The sequence below is a fragment of the Mustela nigripes genome, chromosome 9, assembly GCF_022355385.1.
Source record: "Mustela nigripes isolate SB6536 chromosome 9, MUSNIG.SB6536, whole genome shotgun sequence".
Lineage (NCBI taxonomy): Eukaryota > Metazoa > Chordata > Mammalia > Carnivora > Mustelidae > Mustela > Mustela nigripes.
The window spans coordinates 20,444,625-20,468,251 of NC_081565.1; the positions used below are offsets into that span (position 1 = coordinate 20,444,625).

Genomic DNA, 23,627 nt, shown 5'->3' on the forward strand with positions numbered 1-23,627 from the left:
CCACAAGATCACAAGGTCATGAGTACACACGAAGTCAGATCTACAAACTGGTAACTGAGCACAAGAGCCGTAACGAAGAATATCCATTTTTGCCATTGTTCCATATGAGTATCTCCTCTGGGTAAATTCAACACTTCAGAAGACCTAGCTAGCACAGAGCCACAGTGCAATCAATCAGCCAGCAGAGCACCTGTCAGTTGGGTTACACCCTAATTCCCCAGAAGCTGATGTGCCTAACTTCTGTGGCCTGGAACCCTTCCAAGGAATTTCCATTCAATCTAAAATTTACGACCAGTCCACTCTAGAGAGATTTGGTCTTCATCAGAAGTGCCAACTGAATCCTATGAGTCGGAGTGACACCCCTTTCTCTGCAAAGGGACCTTCTCTTCCCTTGTCAAATCTTAGCCAGCTATTCTCATTCTGCTTCAGAACACTGCTACCCTACGAGAACACCTGAGAATAATGACCAGGGAGGCTTCTGGTCTCTCCTCATGCCCCTGTGGGCTTTCTTTCTCAGAGCTTTACACCAAGCCTTCCAGAACACCCATTCTGTAATTAGTAAATTCCTGTAGTTCTTCGGATTCTGAAAGCTTCCTCTCCCCTGGAGTCTCAAGCCTCTCCGCTGTCCCGGCAGGTAGAAAGCTGCTCCTTTTCTCATGTCTCACCAACTCCGCCCTGCCCTCCAAGACCAAGAGTCCCTGTTGGTACCTGGCTCACTCTGCCCTGCCGCTCACCTCCACGCCTCCACAGCCCCATGAAAACCCTTCTGAGACTCATGCCATCAAGACACCTCTATCTCTGTCCCTCACACACCTGTCATCTACTGACACCCCACCACTTTCCTGAGTCCCAGAGGATTCCGGTGCCAAAGGGGCTTCCTCTCCAAAGCCCCTCCATAGCCCGGATGCCCTCGAGATCTATGTGTTCACACCCACAACACCCACCTCCGAGCCATCACTCCCCACTGCTTCCCCCTCAGACGGTCATCGGCAGAGAGCCAGACCTCCCTCTCTCCAACCAGCACCTCCTGTGTCTCAGACTCTCCCGCTTCCCAAGACCCCTGGTTTTTCAGCCTCTTGGGACCTACAGTTCCTTGGCACTCTGTCCAGTCCTGTCTTTACTTCCTTCCTTATTCAGCATCAATTCCATAACCCATCACTTCCCTCGCATTTGTCAACATCCTAAACGTCCCCTCCCCTGCCGTCCACACAACTGGCAGAAATGCAGTCATGCACTGCCTGCTTTACCAGCCCCGGGTGTGTGAGCACACTCCTGGAGGAAAAACAAAACAGGCAAACACACTGACTGACACACCAGAATCGCCCACTGGACCTTCCACAGCACCAGGCGTCAACTCTCTCTGTCCTTTTCCGCACCGGTTACTGCAGAGCCTGCAGACGTTTTGAAAACCTCCCAGCTTTGCTTCGAAACCTCCTGTTCGCTCTGAGCAGAAGACCTCATCATCGATTCCTAGAGAAAACTGCATGGAGAAGCACAGAACCCTCAACTTCCTGCTACAGAGAACAAAACAGAGCAAAACAAAACTTCCCCTCTTCCTCTAGAAACAATGGAAGAAGTGCACCTCCCCCTTTGTGGGCTCCTGCTCCCGCCCCGGCTCAGGCTGCTCCTTCCCTGGCGCAGCGGCTTCCATCCTCCTCTCCAGCCCCACCTCAATGTCTCCCTCTCTAGCAACATGGGCCTCTGGGCATTCGCACAAGTCCAAACAAAATTAAACAAAATTGCCCCAAAATTGCCCCTCAACAACCCAAATCCACACTTTCTCTAGCTCCTGTTCTCACTTCACTACCAAGCCATCAACATTCGAGCCTTGTCTTTCTGCCACAGCACAGCGGCTTCTGCCCACCTCTCCAGGGAGTGTGCCCGCCAGCCACCCATAACCCTCTTGTCATCAAATCTAAACGTTCGCTTTGTAACCCTTATGTACCCTTGACCTCTGAGTGGTCTTTTGCCTCTGTGGACCACGGAGGCAATCAAAAAAGAGGAGATAGTTGGCGCATTAAGACTCGGGATCACTAGGAGATGGGGTGGGAGACGGGAAGGAAGACGGCTCCTAAAGGCTGCGTAGGAGACCGAGCGCGGTGCTGGGGCAAGCGGGGCAGAGCCATCCCGCTCCTAAAGGCTGCGTAGGAGACCGAGCGCGGTGCTGGGGCAAGCGGGGCAGAGCCATCCCGCTCTTGAAAATCATGCCTTGTTGGAAGTACAGCACAGACAGATCTGGACTCAAGTCCTAGGTCTGCCACGTATCAGCAGCATATCCTGGAGTAACTTTCTCAGTTTCCTCATCTGCAAAGGAAAAATGCCACCAGTACCCGCCTCACTGATTATGAGGACGAACTGACAATATGTTTAAAGCACTCAGTACAAAATAAACTGATGGCTCATGCACAGAGCAGAACGCTGTTGTGGTCTGAGAAGACAACAGCACAGCTGGACTCCGTGCTCAGTGGGGAGTCTGCTTGAGGTCCTCTCTCTCCCTCGGCCCCTCCCACCCCCCCCCCCCCCCCCCCAAGTAAATAAATCTTAAGAAAGAAAGAAAGAAAAATAGATAGATAGATAGATAGATAGAAGGAAAGAAAGAAAGAAAGAAAGAAAGAAAGACATAATAGTGTGCTTGCTGGCATTTACTAGCCCAGAAAGACGCCCAACACATGAAGGGAATGGGCAGCATACAAAATACTCATTTCTGTAAATGGACAGAGACAAACAGTTCAGAAATTTATAAATGATTATTTCTGGCTGGTGAGCTTATAGGTATTCTTTTATTGTTTCAGCTTCCTTGAGTTTTCTAGTTTCTCTGCAATAAGCACATATTACTTATATAAAGAAAAAAGTTTCTATGACCAAAAAGTACAAGCAGATGGTAAGTGGTCAGTAATTAGTTATTATGATGAAGGCACTTTCTAGGAGCCTGCAGAGAAAGGAGCCAGGAGCCACATGCATTGAGAAGGCCAGGCTGGTTCCCCACCACTGCAGAGGAAAGGCACCCATGACTTAGATTTGGGTGGAGAATGCTTTAAGCTCATTTTAGTTCAGGGAAAAGCAGCTCTGTACTTTGTCCAGCTTTGGTCATCAGAAATTTGAATTAGGACAGGAGAATCAGAGCTCAAAGTAATCAACTATGTGTACAACCTCGTCCTGTGACCATGAACTTCGCTAGAGAACCACAGCAGAAGCGGAAACCCGGGGGAAGATTGGTGTGTGAGACCCTGTGTTCCCGTGTGTCCTCTCCCTCTCATCCCCACACCCCACAGGCTATGTTGCGACATGGGGCATAGCTATGCTTTAATGCAGTGTTTACAAAGAAGATTCCAAATGCACCACCAAGGGTTTAAACCTGGTGTTGCTACCTGCAACGGGAAAAGAAAGGGACTCTGGTTTGAGACAGAATTGACAGTAAGAAGTAAAACTTAATTCTGCAAAAAGTTCACCAAGAGGTGGTGGCATCATAGCCGAAGGAAACGTGGAACTGGAAGTTGGAAGAGTTCTGACTTACAGGATATCGACCCCAAGAAAAAGGGACGGAAACAAGAACACCAAGGGAAAAGAGTGAGGAAAGAAGGAAAGAGAGGCAGCACAGGAGAGCGCACGAGTGTGAATGGAGAACTGAGGTCCTGTAGGATTAGCCTTGTGGGAGGTGGGGGAAGTTGGCTACAGGGCAGTGGAGTCAGGCAGGGGGCAACATGTGTAGGAGAGCTAGTGCTGCTGTGCCAGGGACACAGTGACCTTGTCCTTCAGCAGTTTAGAGCGTAAGTTCAAGAAAAACAGGTTTTCCATTTCGCTGGCTACAGGGTAAAAAATAAGTTGACCCTGGGGGCTGGGGTGATGGGGGAGGAGTGGAAATAGTTCATGGGAATACATACATCAACCTAGAACCTCTGAAGATTTAACATACCTCTAAGCACCTAGCCGAATCCCTGGGAAACAGCAGGCACCCAGCGGCCCAGGGGACGGGGGAAGACTGCGTGCACGCATGTGCGTGTGCACACATACAGAGACAAGTTTTCCAATGTGAACCAGGTGCAGAAAGGACAGGGCAGGAATATCAAAGAAATATCTGAGAAAGGCTTATTTGTCCATAGAGAAAAGATATTGTATATGGGACGCCTGGGTGGCTCAGTAAATTAAGCTGTCATGTAAGATGAAAGCCATCATGCCTTAGCTCAGGTCATGATTCCAGGATCCTGGGATCGTGTCCTGCATTGGGTTCCTGGCTCACCAGGAAGCCTGCCTCTGCCTGCTGCTCCCCCTGCTTGTGCTCTCTCTCTCTCTCTCTGACAAATAACTAAATAAAATCTTTTTTTAAAAATCTTTAAAATCTTAAAAAAAGGGGCACCTGGGTGGCTCAGTGGGTTAAAGCCTCTGCCTTCAGATCAGGTCATGATCCCAGGGTCCTGGGATCGAGCCCCACATCGGGCTCTCTGCTCAGCAGGGAGTCTGCTTCCTCTTCTCTCTCTGCCTGCCTCTCTGCCTACTTGTGATCTCTGTCTGTCAAATAAATAAAATCTTTTTTAAAAAAAATCTTTTTAAAAAAACCTTTAAAAAATGGAATTAGGTTTAAGAGTATGGGTTTGAAAATAAAAATGTTGAATTGACAGTCCTAAATATTAAGATTAGAATCCTGGTTACCAACTCTGTAACCATGAGCAATTTACTTAAAGTTTCTGCTTCAGTTTCCTCCTCTCTAAAATTGTAACTACAAGGTTACAATTGAGGGTCACTGTGAACATTAAGCCAGTCAATCTCAGCCCCCTGCCCACTACCCACCCACATGGCCCATAGCAGAAAGGCAACCAATCTTCATTCCCATCCTTCTCTTACACCCCTCCCGCTATGATCCACTCCAATTACACCAAATTACAACCATGGTCCCACCAGACATTTAGGATGATACAAAGATTCATTCATAAATTTCAATAATAAAGTGATAACTAACAGCCTAAAAAAGTATCATGACCAAAAATAAGTGAAGGTAGCAGGATTAAATGCTCTACTTGAAAGACTATAGTCACAACTTCTCTGTCATTTCAAAGCAAAAAATTCACATCAAATCCTTTTCATCTGAATACATTTGATCTCTCAAAAAGCCACACCCACCATTGGAAGGAAAGTGAACACAGTCCTACAAAGGGAGGGAGAAAGGAAGGCAGGAATCATGACAGCAGGTCTCCAGTTCACCAAGACCATTCCACAGGGGCAGAAGATAATGAAGGGACCTACTTTGGTGGTGATCCTATAAGTAATGTAGGTCTCCATCGTACAGACATGCTTCTTGGGATCGTCAACGGTGACAAAGAGATCTCTGGTCTCACCATCGATGTCATCATCAAGCTGAAGTCTGTTGAGAAGGGAAGACGAAGAAGCGGGACTCGAAGTACCTGCAGGAGTGCCACCATTGGGCAAAATGAGATCCTGAAAGAAGAAGAGAGTCACCTTACAATTAAATGAAAACACATTATCGGGAGAACATCAGCAAAACATCAGCTCATGTAGCCAAACCAAGAAACACCTCTACATACAAAAGGCAACATCCAAAGAAATTGAGCCTCTCCTCACTAAGTGTTTCTTGCGTGAACAGGTCTTCTGGGACCGAGGGAAACAAACTCTGGGAGTTTGCCGACCTATCTTCCAGCGAGCACTGGAGGAACCCCAGCCCAGGGACACAGGACCTACCAGCCCCCGCCATCATCAGACTTTGCCAGGAGCACACCACAAGGGCATCCTTTCTCACCCTTTCTCAAGACCACCACCTGGACCCAGGGAAACAGTAACAGATGTGAACCCTCTTAAATATTCGGCACATTTAAAAATTCAATCAACCATCACCAAGAGACAAGTAAACATTACATGCCTCCTGAAAGAAGTTTATGCCACCATCTAAAAAGCATGCCTGCCAACAACTGGATCTGAATCCTGAACAAATCTCTATGACCCAATACCACAGTCATAGGAAATACAGAGGAGGGAGGGAGATGTTAGACCACACTATAAGGGTGCAAATGGCAGAAGCCACACTGTGTGAAATTAAAGAGAACCACAGACCCAGTTTCTTCAATAAGTGAAATGCAAGGAGAGGAAAAAAAAAATGGAGGAGCACCTAGAGATGCTATGCAATTCGGGGGATCTATCAACGACTGTAGTGGATCCCAATTAAAACAAAGTGTTAACAGGTTTTGTGATATTCAGGGAAATGTGAATATTGATCAGTTATTTGAGGATATCAAGGAATTATCAGGCATGATAACAGAAGTACAATGGTTTTACAAAGCCTTCATCTTTTTGGAATATATGCTAAAATATTCATGGATGAAATGATAGGACGTGTGGTATTTGCTTCAAAATAATGAAGGATAGGTAAACAGGGATATAAATGATACAAAATATGCCTCAAAGTTGATTACTACTGAAGCTGGGACTTGCAGGTTCACGACACAGTTCCCTCCTCTTTCGTATATGTGTAAATCTGTCCGCAATATAAAAGCTTTAAAAGGCGGGGGAGGGGGGGTATAAATGCCAGAAGAAAAAGAGAAGGAACATTTTTTTAAATTATGGAGCTCTTTCTGTCTAGGCCATTGGAGGAAGGCACTTGATTAAGTTATGTTCCTATAATATCCAAAAAAGGTTCAGTCTCATGTGTTTTGGGTTTTAGGTTTAGTAATAGACAAAGCCTTGTCTAGCAGTAGATGTGAAGTGAATGCATCTGAATGTCACCATAGATTCATCAGGAGGCAAAGACAGGAATAAGGCAAGAAAGTGACACGACACCACGGAAGAGGACTTGGAAACATTCTTGACCTGTTGGTCAGTGGATCACAGGTTGGGGGCAGGGAGATGCTTTCCTTGAATTCTCTCTTCTTGTATGTAGGTTGTATTTGACTTAGCCCTCAGATAAGGGAACACAGAGGAAACGAGAGGTCAACCAGCAGTCCCATCCACGAGCTCTATGATCGTGGGACGTCTGGGAAAAGGGCAGTGACAAGGCAGCGGGAAGTACGGGCTGGAGTCAAGTGCAATGTCACCCAACTCGGTGGATGATGCTAAGTAAACAGATAAGGCACCTTCCTTTGTTTCCATTTCTACTGACTAGAGAATTTAATAACATACGTATTTATACAACATCAAAAATATTTCTGTAATTACTGAACAGATACCATTTTCACAGAAGATACTTGCGGGACTAGACCCCACTCCCCACCTCTCCTCAGCCCAGGAGCTTGCCAAAGCCCACGGCAGCAGCTCTCGGTGTGGACACGACTGCGGAGTCAAGCAGCTGCTGATCTGACCGCTCTGTCGGCAGAGAGACACCACCAGGCGCGCACAGTCCCTACCCCCGTGTCTGCGGATCTGAAAAGGACCTCTTCTCTGGAACTCTGTGATAACCATCATATCTCCTTGTTTCAGTAAGTAATACTGAAGCACTGACCTCGGAGGCAAGGCACCACAGGAGGAACCGCAGGGCCCCCCTTGCTGACATTTCATCAACACCCGCCACAGAGAGACTCCAGCGATGGCAGCACCTCGCACAAGAGAAAGAAAGAACTCAGAATCTTCAGTCAGATAAGCCACCATGGGCTCTGACAGCAGCTTTCCTCCATCTGGCCTCAAAGGATCCTACCAGCCTTGCTTCTCACGGCTTCAGTTCCAGAACCCACCACGCCGTTTCGGGCCCCTCACCGCTGCTGGCGAAATCACACCTCTTGCTTACGTGGCGGTCTCCAAGCAGCTCACGGGCATCTTTCAAATGCCCCCCCCCCTCGGAATATGGGTCTTTCCTTCATCTGCCCCCTGACAGAATTAGTCAATCTTCTCAAAACTTTGAAGATACTTCCCCGAAGCAGCTTTCACAGTTTTAAATCATTTATTTACATATGTAACATCCACAAATGCCGCTGAGTCCCCAACAACTATGACTGCTATGACTGTGCCTTGTTTACCTGTGTGGGTGGCTGGGTGGGTGTGCACCTGTCTGTGTGTGCCGTCTGTCTCTGCAGGTCTCCCTGTGAATCCAAGCCAACTCGCCTGACCTTTGCTCTGGGGCCCTCTGCCAACAACTTTCCAAAAACAGCTCACACAAAGGTCCGAGATGTCTCTGCCAGACAGTGGGAAGTTAGCTTGTTCTCAAGTCAGTTCACGGGAGGTGAGGAGATGGGGGAGGGGAGGGAGAGTCAGTCAAACAGATCTTACCACACTGAGGATTCTTTCCTCCTAGGACTGTGTGACCAGGCAAACATTCACACCCTTACTATTGGGTGTTTCATGGGCCAACATATAAGCATGTACAAATAGCCAATGACCTACAAATGTCTACAATTTCCTAAAACTGGACCCTGCCAGCCGGGCTTTCCATGGCACAAGTGTACACAACGCTTCCACGTTCTCATTTCTTCACAGCTCATGCAGCTCATGATGTTAGCAAGACACATAACGTCTCTACGGAGAAGGAGGCAGACCAGAAGGTCAGGTATCGTGTCCCAGTGAAGCTTGGCATCGTTATGCTAAGAACTGAACCCAGGTTTCTAGCGCCGGGTTCAGGTTCTTAGCAAGCTGAATGCCTTCAGTGTGGCTTTTCCAACCCAATAGCGCCCCATATCTCCAATATCTGGCCATAAATCCTTCTGGGTAAATATGAAGCTTCTGATTTTAAAGCCAATCAGGGAAAGCTAACATTTCCCTGAGGATCTTAATACAAGTTATGCCCGCAAGTGACTCCCCCCTCAAGATACAGGCCCCATGAGAAGGAAACATGGAGGGAAAATAGGAGAAACATAGGAGGAAAAGGACCGGAGTCTGAGTCCTCTAGCAGCAGGTGTGCTAAACGAAGAGACCTAAGTTCTTGAGCAGGTACTGTGGAAAGGCAGCACCTTTCTGACCAGCATGAATCACAGGATGTAAGAACCGAGAATCCTTGGTGCAACACAAAAGCCTCCTGCTTCATTTTCGCTGCCCTACAGTCAGACTTCCACCCTGCAGCCAGAGAGCTCTTTGAAAAATCAAAGCATGCCACTCCCCTGCTCAAAACTCTCAAAGACAACCAATCACATTCGGAATGAAACCCAAACTCCCTCCCAAAACCCAAGAGGGCCAACGGGGCCTCATATTCTCCCTGACCTCATCACTGCCATTCTCCCCTAGCTCATCCCGCTCCGGATACAGGGCTTGGCCCTTTTAGACCTCAGGGCTCCCCTGTTTGCTGCCACTCTCCCTGGATCACTCCTCTCCCCCCACATTCCCATGTGGTTAGCTTCTCTTTTCAAACAGGTTCTGTTCAAATGACACGGACTCAGGGAGGCCTTCTCAGCCCACAAAACAGAAAACTATCTCTGCACCCCTCTATCACTTTCCAGTCCTTTCCCTGACTTTATGTTAGTCACAGACTATCATTATCTAAAAACTTATTATGTGTTGACTGACGGTCGGACAAGAGCAGAGACTTTCATCTCATTCACTCCTTGATTCACTGGCCCATCGTAGGTACTCAGGAAGTACCTGATGAATTACCGAGTCTTAGAAATGATCCAGCTCAACCCCTTGCCAATAGAAGGGACCCAGTAACTGTCTGCTGAAGGACAAGGAAACTGAGCCTAGCAACGACTAGGCAGTTCTGAAGCCCAGTTCCACTATTTACAAGTAGTGTGACTTCTGCAAGCTTCTTAATCTCTCCATGCCCTAGTTTCCTCATTTACAAAATGGATATAGTGGGATTGAATTAGTTAGGGTATGGAAGCAGTTGGAACAGTGCCTGGAACAGAGTGTGTGCTACACCACTACTAACATACTTAAAAAAAAAAAAAAAAAAGTGAGATCAACCTTTCTTCAAGTATGCATCCCCCTAGAGTCCATGCAGCTGGTTCAGAGTAGACACTTAATAAATGCTGCTGAAAAAAAAAACTGTATCAAGAGTCATAGCTGGCGAGGCACCTGGGTGGCTCAGTGGGTTAAGCCTCTGCCTTCGGCTCAGGTCATGATCTCAGGGTCCTGGAATTGAGCCCCACATCGGGCTCTCTGCTCAGCAGGGAGCCTGCTTCCTCCTCTCTCTCTGCCTGCCTCTCCGCCTACTTATGATCTCTGTCAAATAAATAAATAAATAAAATCTTAAAAAAAAAGAAAGTCATAGTTGGTGCCTCACATACACTTTCCTTAATGACTTCACAGTAGCTACAGTACCCCTTGAGGAAATTACAACTACATAGTTGACAAATAAATGAAAAGTCCTCATTGCTCCAAAATATCAATTCTCACTTAAGCAGGTTTCAGTTATAAGTGAATTTCTTTCCCCCCTCTACCCCTTTCTACTTAGGAAGGGAAACACATACATAAGGTGCTTCAGAAACCCCGCTGGTTCAAAGAATGTCAGTTATAAGATCTACCATTGTAGTCAGCCAGTCATGAGATAGATTAGTAAATTAACATAAGTCAATGGCAAAACTATATTACATTAAACATAGGGTTTATGGAAAGAAAGTGGTATACATTAGGAGCCAGTATGGTCAAGAAACCTACTCTTAACTCTACAGAAAACAAACTGATGGTCACCGGAGGGGAGGTGGGTGGGGGATGGGCAAAACAGGTGATGGGGATTAAGGAGGGCACTTGTGATGAGCACAGGGTGACTAAAATAAAAACTTAAAAAAAAAGTCATGCTTAAGTACTCTAACTTCTCTTTTTTATAATATTAGAGGAATGTGGGCAACATGATGATCTAGTTTCACAAGAGCTTGACATAAAAGACGTCCTCAAACTGAAGGGGAGGAAGCACGTATGGTACCTGACTTGTCTCCATTTCCTGTCTCCCACCCCACCGCCCCGCCAAGCACACAGGAGATGCTTGAAGAATGAATACGTCCTACACAAACTGAACAGAACACTCTTGACTATTGACTTTGCTGTAAAGCTGAACTTAAGCCCACTTTAGAGAACACAGTCAAAGGGAAAATCCTGAAATGTTCCGTTCAAAGATGCTCATAACAGAGCAAAGAATGCAGAGTAAACCCTGGAAAAATCCCAAGGGCTCAATAACCAGGAAATGATCGTGTTTACATTCATAGGAATGTTACACGCTCATTTAAACATTACAAATCTAGACTCCTAGATAAACTCCATGAGCTGGCCACATGCACTTTTGCTTCCTCCCTCTTTCCATTCTCCAGATACTAACTTAACAACCCAAAGAATGAAAAAGAGAGAGCAGTGGGGGTGGGGGGGAGCAAAGCAGTGTCTGAAATCGGACCAGACTGGAAACCAGGCAAGAATGCCATCCAAATGCCAAAACTTCCAAAAGTTTTCTACTGGATCTAATTGGGACACAACTGAGGAAAGAACTAGGAGGTATCTTTTAACCCATGTCCCTGAAGTCACTTAAGGTTATCAAGGTTAGCGAAGAAGCAGAAAACGCCCTGAAGCCCTCACCTATACTCTAACTTGAAAGTGCTTCTTCTGGGGGGATGGGTAAGTGAAGGGTCAGCAGTGGGGCAGAGAAGGACCACCAGTGTGGCTGGCTGCTGCAGGCAAGGAGAAGCCCTGCACAGGCAGAGAGTCCACATGAGGACCACCAGTAGAGCGAGGCCTACCTTCACAGGTTCCTCTTTCCATGAAGGGGAGAGACGCAAATGCAAGTCAAAGGTCAGAGGAACATGAAGGCAGCTGGAGAGCTGCCCTGGGAGGGTCCACCAAGCACATGGCAGGCAAGACTACGAACTGAAGGAGACAGGCTCTCCTGAGATGGGGAGAACACCGGAAACAAGAAGGAAGCCACGCTCCACTCCATCCAGACCCAGAGAGAGAGGAAGCAAAAAGTCCAGAGCAACTAACCAGGATCCTGGCTTTTTTCCTTCTCTTTTCCCCACTGAGAGATCACTCAGTTTACCTGTCAGCTGATCACTTGACTCAACCTCAGATCCGAGAAGACCATTCTAACATCATGGAGAAAGAGAGGGGATCCAACGGTTCACTTGTTCTGATAGGAGGCAAACGGTAGGCCTGCATTACCTCATCAGACACAAAAAAAACCTAAAAACACACCCAGCCTGTGTTAACTCACCATTCAGACCCAAGAAGACCAAAACACGAAGAAAGTAGCACAGTCGTCAGGAGCAGATAAATATATGTACTTGAAAAAGATTTATCCCACAAAATAGAGCCCTTTGGGCCACATCTACTTTGTGTTCCCATTTAAAAAAAAAAGGTCAAAACTAGAATAGGGAATAAAAAAGTTAAAAGTATAAATTGAAAATGGAAAAGAGTAAAAAGTAGAAGCTTCCTAAAAGACGAGTTAGATAAAGTAACTTAGGAAAGCTGATCAATACAGAAGGGACAGCTGGGGGGAGAGGGAGTAAACAATATTTAAATTTTACCTCTATGTATGGTTATAAACTATACAGACATGCCAAGAATAACTATGCCAATAACTTGGACATCTATATGAGATAGAAGCCTTTCTAGGAAAATACATGGCCAAAACGAAATTTAGTTAAGGTAGAAAATCTAAATGAATAACCACAGAACTGTTGTCAGAGAACTTTTAGCAAAAAGTAAGCAAAGCCCCCTTGTACAGCTGAGCTCCAGTGAAGCAAAGCCCCATGGTGGGTACAGCTGAGCTCCAGTGAACACCAAGGAGTAAGTGCGTCCAGTGAACACCAAGGACGTCCAGTGAACATCCTCTAAGACACATAAAAGACACACAAAAAATAGAGAAACCTTTTAAATCATTTTATGAGAATGAACTATATCTGATATCCAAATATTAGAACAGAAAAGGAAATTAGATATAAGTGTAAACATTATCAATAAATAACAGCAATTGGTATATTAAAAGAATTTTTTAAAAGAAGAATACACCAGGATCAAGTCAAATATGTTCAAGGAAATCAAGAATAATTTAACATTAGGAAATGCATTAATGCAACTTATCACATTAAATGATTAATATAATCATTGTTGGATATAATCATGTCCTTGTACAACTATCAAAAGGCTTATTGGTATCATTCGTTGGTAATGAATTGGTATCAGCTGTTCCATTAAAATCCCTAAGTAATCGGGGCGCCTGGGTGGCTCAGTGGGTTAAGCTGCTGCCTTCGGCTCAGGTCATGATCTCAGGGTCCTGGGATCGAGTCCCGCATCGGGCTCTCTGCTCAGCAGGGAGCCTGCTTCCTTCTCTCTCTCTCTCTGCCTGCCTCTCAGTGTACTTGTGATTTCTCTCTGTCAAATAAATAAATAAAAATCTTAAAAAAAAAAAATCCCTAAGTAAGTAGCACCTGGGTGGCTCAGTCGTTAAGAGTCTGCCTTTGGCTCAGGTCATGATCCCAGGGTCCTAGGATAAAGCCCTGCATCAGGCTCCCTGCTCAGCAGGAAGCCTGCTTCTCCCTTTCGTACTCCCCCTGCTTGTGTTTCCTCTCTCTGGCAGTCTCTCTCTGTCAAATAAATAAATAAAATCTTAAAAAAAAAATCTCTAAGTAAAATTAAGAAATAAAAGTAAAGCTCCTAAGGGGCCTGGGGGTGGCTCAGTTGGATGAGCATCTGACTATTGGTTTTGGCTCAGGTCATGATCTCAGGGTTATGAGATTGAGCCCTGCATGGGGCTTGGCTCCCAGAGCCTGGCTTGGCTCCCAGCATAGGGTCTGTGGGGGACCCACCCTCCCTTTCTCCCTTTCTCTCTCTCAAATAAATTATCTTTAACCTTTAAAAAGGTGTACCTGGGTGGCTCAGTGGGTTAAGCCTCTGCCTTTGGCTCAGGTCATGATCTCAGCATCCCAGGATCGAGCCCCGAATCAGGCTCTCTGCTCAGCGGGGAGCCTGCTTTCCTCCCCTCTCTCCCTGCCTCTCTGCCTACTTGTGATTTCTCTTTCTCTGTCAAATAAATAAAATCTTTTTAAAAAACCTTTAAAAAAAGTATAAAGTTCCTAAGAAATAAAACTTTTTTGCAGTTGCATTTCTACACACTAATAATGAAGTTTCAGAAAGAAAAATTAAGGAAACAATCTCATTTACAATTATACCAAAAATAATGAAATACCTAGGGATAAACTTAACCAAGGGGGTAAAAGATCTGTACTCTGAAAACTAGAAAACACTGATGAAAGAAACTGAAGATCGACACAGATGGAAAAATATTCCATGCTCATGAACTAGAAGAACAAATACTATTAAAATGCCCATACGACCCAAAGCAACCTATAGATTTAATAAAATTCCTAGAAAAATACCAACAGTATTTTTCAGAGAACTAGAACAAATAATACTAAAATTTGCATGGAACCACAAAGACTCCAAACAGCCAAATCTATCTTGAAGAACAAAGCTGGAGGTATCACGATCCCAGATTTCAAGATGTATGACAAAGCCATAGTTATCAAAGCAGTATGTTACTGGCACAAAAACAGATCACATCGGTGGATCAGAATAGACAGCCCAGAAATAAACCCATGATTATATGGTCAATTAATCTATGACCAGGGAGGCAAGAAAATGCAACAGGAAAAAGACAGTCTCTTCAACAAATGGTTTGGAAGAACTGGAGAGTTACATGCAAAAGAACAAAACTGGAACAATTTCTTATATAATACACAAAAATAAACTCAAGATGAATTTCCTAGAAGAATTTCCAAAACCATGAATTTCCTAGAAGAAAACATAGGCAGTAATCTCTTTAACATCAGTCATAGAAACATTTTTATAGAAAGGTCTCCTTTGGCAAGGGAAACAAAAGCAAAACTAAACTACTGGGACTACACCAAAATAAAAACACTTTGGCACAGCAAAAGAAACCATCAACAAAACAAAAAGATAGCCCATCAAATGGGAGAAGATAGTTGGAAAAGATATATCTGATAAGGGGTTAATATCCAAAATATACAAGGAACTTATACAAGTCAACACCAAATATAATAATAATAACAATAATCCAAAATAAAAATGGGCAGAACACATGAACAGACAGAAGACATACACATGGTCAGAAGACATACACATGGTCGACAGATGCGTGAAAAGATAATTCACCATCATTCATCATCAGGGAAATGCAATTCAAAACCGTAATGAAAGAATCACTTATATACCTGTCAGAATGATTAAACTTGGGGTGCCTGGGTGGCTCAGTCAGTTGGGTATCTGCCCTTGGCTCAGGTTATAATCTCAGGGCTCCTTGCTCAGCTGGGAGCCTGCTTCTCCCTCCACCTCTACCTGCTGCTCTCCCTGCTTGTGCTCTCTGTCAAACAGATCAATAAAATCTTAAAAAAAAAAAAAAAAAAGAAAGAGTGGCTAAACTAAAAAAACAAAAGAACCAACAAGTGTTGGCGAGGATGTGGAGAAAGGAACCCTGTGCACTGTTGATGGGAATGCAAATTGGCACAGCCACTGTGCAAAGTAGTACGGAGGGTCCCCCAAAATTAAAAATAGAATCACCATATGACCCAGTAATTGCACTACTGAATATTTACCCAAAGAGTATGAAAACACTAGTTCACAAAGTTATGTGCACCCCAATGTTTATAGCAGCATTATCTATAATAGCCCAGATACGGAAGCAACCCCAGGGTCCACCTATAGATGAATGGATACAGAAGATGTGGTAGACATATACAATGGAAATACTACTCAGCCATGAGAAAGAAAGAGATCTTGCCATCTACAACAACATGGATGGATTCAGAAGGTATAATGCTGAATGAAATAAGTCGGTCAGAAAAAGACAACTACCATATGGTTGCACTCCTATGTGGAATTTAAGAAACAAAACAAATGAGTAAATAAGAGGAGAGACACACAACAACCAGACTCTTTTTTTTTTTTTTTTTTTGACAGAGGGAGAGATCACAAAGTAGGCAGAGCAGCAGGCAGAGAGAGAGAGGTGGGAAGCAGGCTCCCTGCTGAGCAGAGAGAGCCTGATGTGGGGCTCGATGCCAGGACCCTGAGATCATGACCTGAGCCGAAGGCAGAGGCTTTAACCCACTGAGCCACCCAGGTGCCCCAAAAACCAAACTCTTAATTACAGAGAACAAACTGATAGTTACCAGAGGGAAAGGTGGGTGGGTGGGTGATACAGATGAAGGGGATCAAGAGTGCACTAATTGTGATGAGCACCAAGTAATCACTGTAGTGTACACCTGAAACTAACAGAACATTGTATGTTAACTTCACTGGAATTTTTTAAATTTTAAAAAAACCAATATGACTCCCATGGCAGACTTTTCCAGGAACCAGCCTAGATATGACGAGACTTCTGAAGCGAATGTGGGGGGAGAGGCACACAACACACAAGTAAAGTTCCTAAATATTTTAAAGGGTTTAAATCAGAAAACATCAACAGTGAACCTTGAAAACATTATGTGAAAGAAGTCAGGCAGCACAGACCACATGTATCATTCCATTCATAGGAAATGTCCAGAAAAGGCAAATCCAGAGACACAAAAGAGATTTTTGGTTGCCAGGGACTTGAGGGAAGGGAGAACAGGGAGTGACTGCTCAAGGGGTATAGGGCTTCTTTCTGGGGGTGACAAAAATATTCTGGAATGAGATAGTAATGATGTGTACACAGTTATGTGAATATACTAAAACCACTCAACTGTATAGTTAAGATGTGTCTGAATAACTCTACAGGGGGGAAAAAGAAGATCAGTTTCTGTGGCTTAAAGTTTTCTATAAAATGGTGATTTTTAGGATAAGTGAATTAGATCGCAATAGTTTTGTTTTGTTTTGTTTTTTTGAAAAGCAGCAAACAATGTGACACAGTAAATTCAGAAACAAGATCCTGATACCTAATATCACCCCATCATTCAGACTGTGGAAGACTCCAGCTAATGCAAAGACACACATACAGCAGCACTCCCAGCACTGACATACTCAAGAACACTTGAAAAACACAGTGATGCACCACATCACTCCCTGGAGAGAGAGGTCAGTTTCCCTAATTATCCCCCCAAGTTATCTAAAATTGAAATACACATAATAGGGAGAAAATGTATCAGTCTGAACCGATGCAACTAAATAATGCTCAGTGACCAAGGAAAGGACACAAACTATATGGGGGATGGCATTATCATTTGCAGTTGTTAACTTCCTTCCTTTAAGAGGATTATACATTCTTACTATTGCCAAGTGACCATGCACAGGGGGGCACACCCCCCACCCCTCCGCCTTTTGGCTGGGCAATGTGACTTGCTCCACCCAATGGCATGCGAGTGAATATGACACACACACCAGATGGGAGCAGACACTGCAACCTTGTCACCAGCTCTCCTGTTCCAACGGGGGCTGTCCCAAGGGGGGCTGTGCCTTCAGAATGGAATCCTGGTGGACAAGAGCTGTAGCAACTGACTCACAGCCACTGGCACATACCGTGACCTAGAAATTAATTCCGTTGCAAACCTTTGAATTTTCAGAGCTATTATCACACAAAGGCTGACTAAAACATGTAATTATAAAAATGTCTACATAATTTTTTACATCTAGATAGGAAACAGTGATATCAACAATAGAAAACTTTAAGCCACAGAAATTGATTTTTTTTTCCCCCTGTAGAGTTATTCAAACACATCTTAACTCTATTTCCTGAGTCCCAGGACCCTATTTGCTTATGAGCAGGAAGGCTCAATCCTCCTTCCATCCTATCTTGGCCCTGGGATCTCTATCACAAATATTGTCCCAAGCCTCCAAGGTTGCCTGCACAAGTATCTCCAAGCTCCCAAGGCCCACGAGCCCATGGTTTCTAGGTTAACATCCTCTCTGAACTTCTTACCTTTTCCTACACTGGATTCTGGACCATTTCTTATGAGGTAAAGAAACCATCTGTTTCAAAGCTTTATTTGTAGACTAACAAAGTTGTTTAGAAACTGAAAATATTTCCCTAGATTTTCTATTGGAAAACCTGTCCTTCAAGTAATATCCCCCTACGGACTTGATGCAAAAGAAGACCTCATCAGAGCACAAATAAAGTCAAAATGAAGGAGCCCAAGTTCACATTCTTTGGCTAAGATCCCAATGTCTATTACTGGCTTTTTCTAAGACTCTCCAGACTAGCAATCACCTCACCAGACATTCTTGTGATTCTTGGGAGCAAAGATTTTTCTCCCATTCTCAAATGAATTTAAATAGGATCCTGTTCTCAGGATGATACTCTGTTTGAACCACATACTGAGCCCCTAATACACATTAGCCCCACGTGCTAATGTGGAGCTACTGAACAGAACAGAGCTACCAAACAAAGTGCTACCAAACACTTGAAAATCGCGTTTAAGAGACTCCGTCTAGCTGGGCATATAGGCACGAAAACCTCTACAGGGCAAGGCAATATGAGTTGTAACAGAATTCCACGCAGAAGGAAGGAGGGGAGCAAAGGATGCTGGGACAACTTAAGAAGAATGACTGAATTTGCTAACAGGAGAAACAAGGCTGTGGGACAGCCTGGCATGTAAAGGAGGAGAGGTATTTTCAAAAACTTGTCCCTAACTGAATGATTCCTAAGACTCACAACACAAAGGTTCTGCCTCTATGGCTACTCAGGTCTGTGCAGGCCATCTGGAGGATTCAAAAGTTCAGGGAGACAGCTGTCTAAAACACAGATTAAACCTCCCCAAAAAGCACATATTCAAAGAAAATGTGACCCTACCTAAAAACTTACTCTTTTTTTGCCTCCCGCCCCCGACCGTGTCGATTGAAAACTAAATAAAGGCATTCCTCCACTGATTATTTCTGCACCAAAATCACACGAGGGTCTGGGGCATAAAGCCTCTGAGACCACCCAAGTTGTCTGTGTCAGAAAGAAGGCTTAGAAGTGGCATGCATGGTCACTTAAGTGGAAACGTGTGGAATTCAGGTCTTTGGTTTCCATTCTAAAGCCGTGTTACATAACCTCGGCGCTCCTCCTTGTGCATCCCATAAGAAGGTAAGTGATGGAGAAGACAAGCAGAAAAAAAGACCAGTTGAGAGAAAGCTTATATTGTGATTGGTAATCAACAGAGGATAAGTGAAGTTTCATAAAGATCATGAAGTTAACCTGAGGACCCTCTACCGCAGGTCCTCCTCTCTATGCTCTTCCTACCCTAACCCACTCCACCCACTCTGATCTGTAACAGAAGAGGCAAAGAAGGGAGATGTAGGCCTAGAGTCCAAATGACTCGCTTGAATTCTGCCTTTGCGCTTCTCCAGGCCTGGGGTTAGGCACCCAATCTCTCTGAGCCTCCATTTTCCCATCTAGGACATGGAGGGCATATAGATGAAAGAAAACACATAATGTGTCTAGTACAATCCCTTAATAAATGTTAGTTCTTTCCCACCCTTCACCTAACACCTCCTAACTGTACCATTCATTCATTTTAAAACCTGGTTCTAAGGGCACCTGGCTGGCTCAGTCGGTAGAGCATTGCAACTCTCCATCTGAAGGTTCTGGGATGGAATCCCACATTTGATGTAGAGATTACTTAAAAATAAAATCTTAAAATCAATGCACAAAAATCATTTGCATTTCTATACACCAACAGCAAGAGAGAAGAAAGAGAAATTAAGGAGTCGATCCCATTTATAACTGCACCCAAACCCGTAAGATACCTAGGAATAAACCTAACCAAAGAATCTGTACTCCAGAAAACTATAAAGTACTCATGAAAGAAATTGAGGAAGACACAAAGAAATGGAAAAATATTCCATGCTCATGGATTGGAAGAACAACTGTTGTGAAAGTGTCTATGCTACTTAAAGCAATCTACACATCTAATGCAATCCCTATCAAAATACCATCAGTGTTTTTCAAAAAAATGAACAAATAATCCTAAAATTTATATGGAACCAGAAAAGACCCCAAATAGTCAGAGGAATGTTGAAAAAGAAAACCAAAGCTGGTGGTATCATAATTCCAGACTTCAAGCTCTATTAGAAAACTATATTCATTAAGACAGTATGACACTGGCACAAAAACAGACACAGAGATCAGTGGAACAGAATAGAGAGCCCAGAAATAGACCCTCAACTCTATGGTCAACTAATCTTCTACAAAGTAGGAAAGAATGTCCAATGGAAAAAAAGACAGTCTATTCAACAAATGGTGATGGGAAAACTGGACAGCCACATGCAGAAGAATGAAACTAGACCATTTCCTTATACCACACACAAAAATAGACTCAAAATGAATGAAAGACCTCAATGTGAGGCAGGAATCCACCAAAATCCTTGAGAACACAGGAGCAACCTCTTCAACCTCAACTGCAGCAACTTCTTCCTAGAAACATTGCCAAAGGCAAGGGAAGCAAGGGCAAAAATGAACTATTGGGACTTCATCAAAATAAGAAGCTTTTGTACAGCAAACGAAACAGTCAGCAAAACCAAAATACAACTGACAGAATGGGAGAAGATATTTGCAAATGACATATCAGATAAAGGGCTAGTATCCAAAATCTATAAAGAACTTATCAAACTCAACACCCAAAGAACAAATAATCCATTCAAGAAATGGGAAGAAGACATAAACAGACATTTCTGCAAAGAAGACATCCAGACAGCCAATAGACACATGAAAAAATGCCCAATATCATACAGCATCAGGGAAATACAAATCAAAACCACAATGAGATACCTTGTCACACTAGTCAGAATGGCTAAAATAAACAAGTCAGGAAATAACAGATGTTGGTGAGGATGCAGAGAAAGGGGAACCCTCCTACACTGTTGGTGGGAATGCAAGCTGGTGCAGTCACTCTGGAAAACAGCATGGAGGTTCCTCAAAAAGTTGAAAATAGAGCTACCTATGAACTAGCAATCACACTACTGGGGTATTTACCCTAAAGATACAAATGTAGTAATCTAAAGGGGCATGTGCACCCGAATGTTTATAGCAGCAATGTCCACAATAGCCAAACTATGGAAAAACCTAGATGTCCATCAACAAATGGGTGGATAAAGAAGATGTGGTATATATACACAATGGAATACTATGCAACCATCAAAAAACGAAATCTTGCCATTTGCAATGATGTGGATGGAACGAGAGAGTATTATGCTAAGCAAATTAAGTCAATCAGAGAAAGACAATTATCATATGATCTCTCTGATATGAGGAATTTGAGGGGGGGATGGGGGTAAGTAGGCAAAAAATGAAACAAGATGGGATTGGGAGGGAGACAATATTAAGAGACTCAATCTCTGGAAAGAAACTTATGGTTACTGGGGGGTCATGGGGGAGGGATAGGGTGGCTGGGTGAAGGACATTGGGGAGGGAATGTGCTATGGTGAGTGCTGTGAATTATGTAAGACTGATGATTCACAGACCTGTCCCCCTGGGGCAAATAATATATGTTAATTTTAATTAATTAATTAAATCAAATAAAATCTTAAAAAAAGAAAAGCCTGGCTCTAATCTCCATGGTCTTGTGCACCATCGGACACAATACTGTGTATATGGAATGCACTCCATATTCAATAAAACAAGTTAAATTTTAAAGAAGGGGTATTTCTGGTTTGCAGAACAAGGAACTGGAGGAAACAGTATACTATACAAAGATGGATATTTACTAGGGGACCAAATATGTGTTGATGAAACACCATCCCCGAGCAAAGATTTCCAAGGGCAACAACCTTTAAATGAGGAAAGAACAAGGCAGGACTCAACCACCAACAGCAAGTGCCAAGGGGCTATGTGGGGTCCATGCCGGCAGCCCACAGCATTCGGCTGTGCTTAAGAAGCCTTGTTCCTTGAGGCATCTGGCTGGCTCAGTCGGTGGGGCATGCAACTCTTGATCTTTGGGTTGTAGAGTGGGTACAGAGATCACTTAAATAATAAAAATGTGGGCAACCCTCTCGGGTCCCCTCCATCTGTGAGAGCTTTACACTATCGCACAATCAACTTTGTTTTGCTGCCTGCCAAAAAAATAATAATAAAACTTTTTTTTTAAAAAGTCTTTAGGGGCACCTCAGGAACATAGTCAGTTAAGCATCCAACTCTTGATTTTGGCTCAGGTCATGATCTCAGGGTCATGAGATCAAGCCCCATATTGGGCTCCACACTGAGCACAGAGCCTGCCTGAGGTTCTCTCTTCCCCTCCCCCTCAGCCCCTCTCTACCCCCGTTCTCTCCCCCAATGCCAATAAATAAATAAATAAATAAATAAATAAAATCTACTTTAAAAAAAGAAAAACTTGCACATTTAATAAGATCAAAGGTATCCTGCTTCAAAAATTAAAGTTTGCCATTCCTCTGTAACAGGGACTCTTTCTCAGGAAACCACGAGACCCACGTGCCAAAAATCATGTGCAAATTTTGTGTGTGCACATAGGAATTTGAATCTTCCTTCAGAGAGAACCTACCATTTTTAGAGTCCCCAAAATACCCAAGGGGAAATAAGTTAAGCACTATAGATTCTAAACTTGCCAAATTAGAAAGAGGAAACAGAAGTACATTTCAACTTCCATGAGCTCCCCAAGTTCAAACCATCCTCTTACAGAGCACCCCCACAGGCCATGATGTGTGACACATATACCCTCTGTTTGATGGTTGAGATGTCCTTAAACCTTCAACCCAAACCTAAAACAAACCCAAGATGAGGAAATTCGTTAAATTAGGGAGAAAAATGTGACCATATTCAAAGAGGTCACACTTGCTCAAAAAAACTTTCTCCTTGGGGGAGCCTGGGTGGCTCAGTCATTAGGCATCTCCCTTTGGCTCAGGTCATGTTCCCAGGGTCCGGGGATCAAGCCCCATATCGGGCCCCTTGCTCAGCGGGAAGCCTGCTTCTTCCTCTCTCGCTCCCCCTGCTTGCATCCCCTCTCTCGCTGTCTCTCTCTGTCCGTGTCAAATAAATAAATAAGAGTTTCTCCTTGTAAGGGATGCATAGACAGTATTCTGTCAATACTACTCTTGGTTCAGGAATCTGTACCTTATCACAAAGGAGCTAAAAATGTTTTTCCTCCCCTCCCCCACAAAAAAAATTTTTCTGTAGAACTCTCCAAAACCTGAGATGAGGCTCCCCCCCCCCAGCATCGTTTTGAGAAGGCCACAGTGTACCCAGCTCTCACCCCACAGTGCAGATGCATTTCCAGGCTTGAGGGCCACCTGGCTACTGGGTTGCTCCAGAGCTGATTCCCACATTTCCACTGACGTAACTCAGACTGGATGTGGGGGATTTTATTCCCAAGGTTAATGGACTCACTGGCAAAGAAAAAAGCACTAGACAACCGAGATTCTGACCATAGTCTCAACAGTAAAAGAAAAAGCAGGAATAGGACCTCCTAATCCAAAGCAGGTCAAAAGAGTTTTGCAACTAAGTAACCAGGCGAGGAAAGTAGGAAAAAAAAGACAGCAAGGAGGGACACAGGAGAAAAGAGCTCTGACACCAGTCAGTCTGGCCCTCCAGACATTCTGAGCTCAGAGGCAGACATGAGCCCTGTGAATAAAGCCAAGTGGAGGGATTTCAGACCAGGTTCAGGCAGCGGAGGGACAGAGACAGAGGAAGGGAAAAAGTCAAGGAATGAGTGAGGAAAAAATCTTACAACCTTACCCATCTGTCATGACAAGAAGGAGGCATCCCCATGGCAGGCGCTGCAGCGGCTATGGGATATGGGCCTGCATGGGGAGACACGGAGGCTTGTCTTGAAGCAGCCCACATACAAGAGATCGATAAATCTTTC

At 44.1% G+C, this 23,627-nt stretch overlaps 1 protein-coding gene across 2 annotated transcripts in view; it reads right to left on the reverse strand.

Annotated features, from left to right (window-relative positions):
• SNX30 (sorting nexin family member 30) overlaps positions 1-23,627 on the reverse strand; it is a 107,678-nt gene that overhangs the window by 54,072 nt on the left and 29,979 nt on the right. Inside the window, exons 1-2 of one of the 2 annotated variants that reach the window (XM_059411040.1) lie at positions 7,442-7,519; positions 5,239-5,430 (exon numbers count right to left, since the gene is read on the reverse strand). In XM_059411040.1, the coding sequence (XP_059267023.1) occupies positions 5,239-5,430; positions 7,442-7,492 (243 nt within the window). In that variant the 5' untranslated portion in view covers positions 7,493-7,519. Of the gene's footprint in view, positions 1-5,238; positions 5,431-7,441; positions 7,520-23,627 lie in introns of those variants that run through there. The other variant, XM_059411039.1, reaches the window with a different exon arrangement.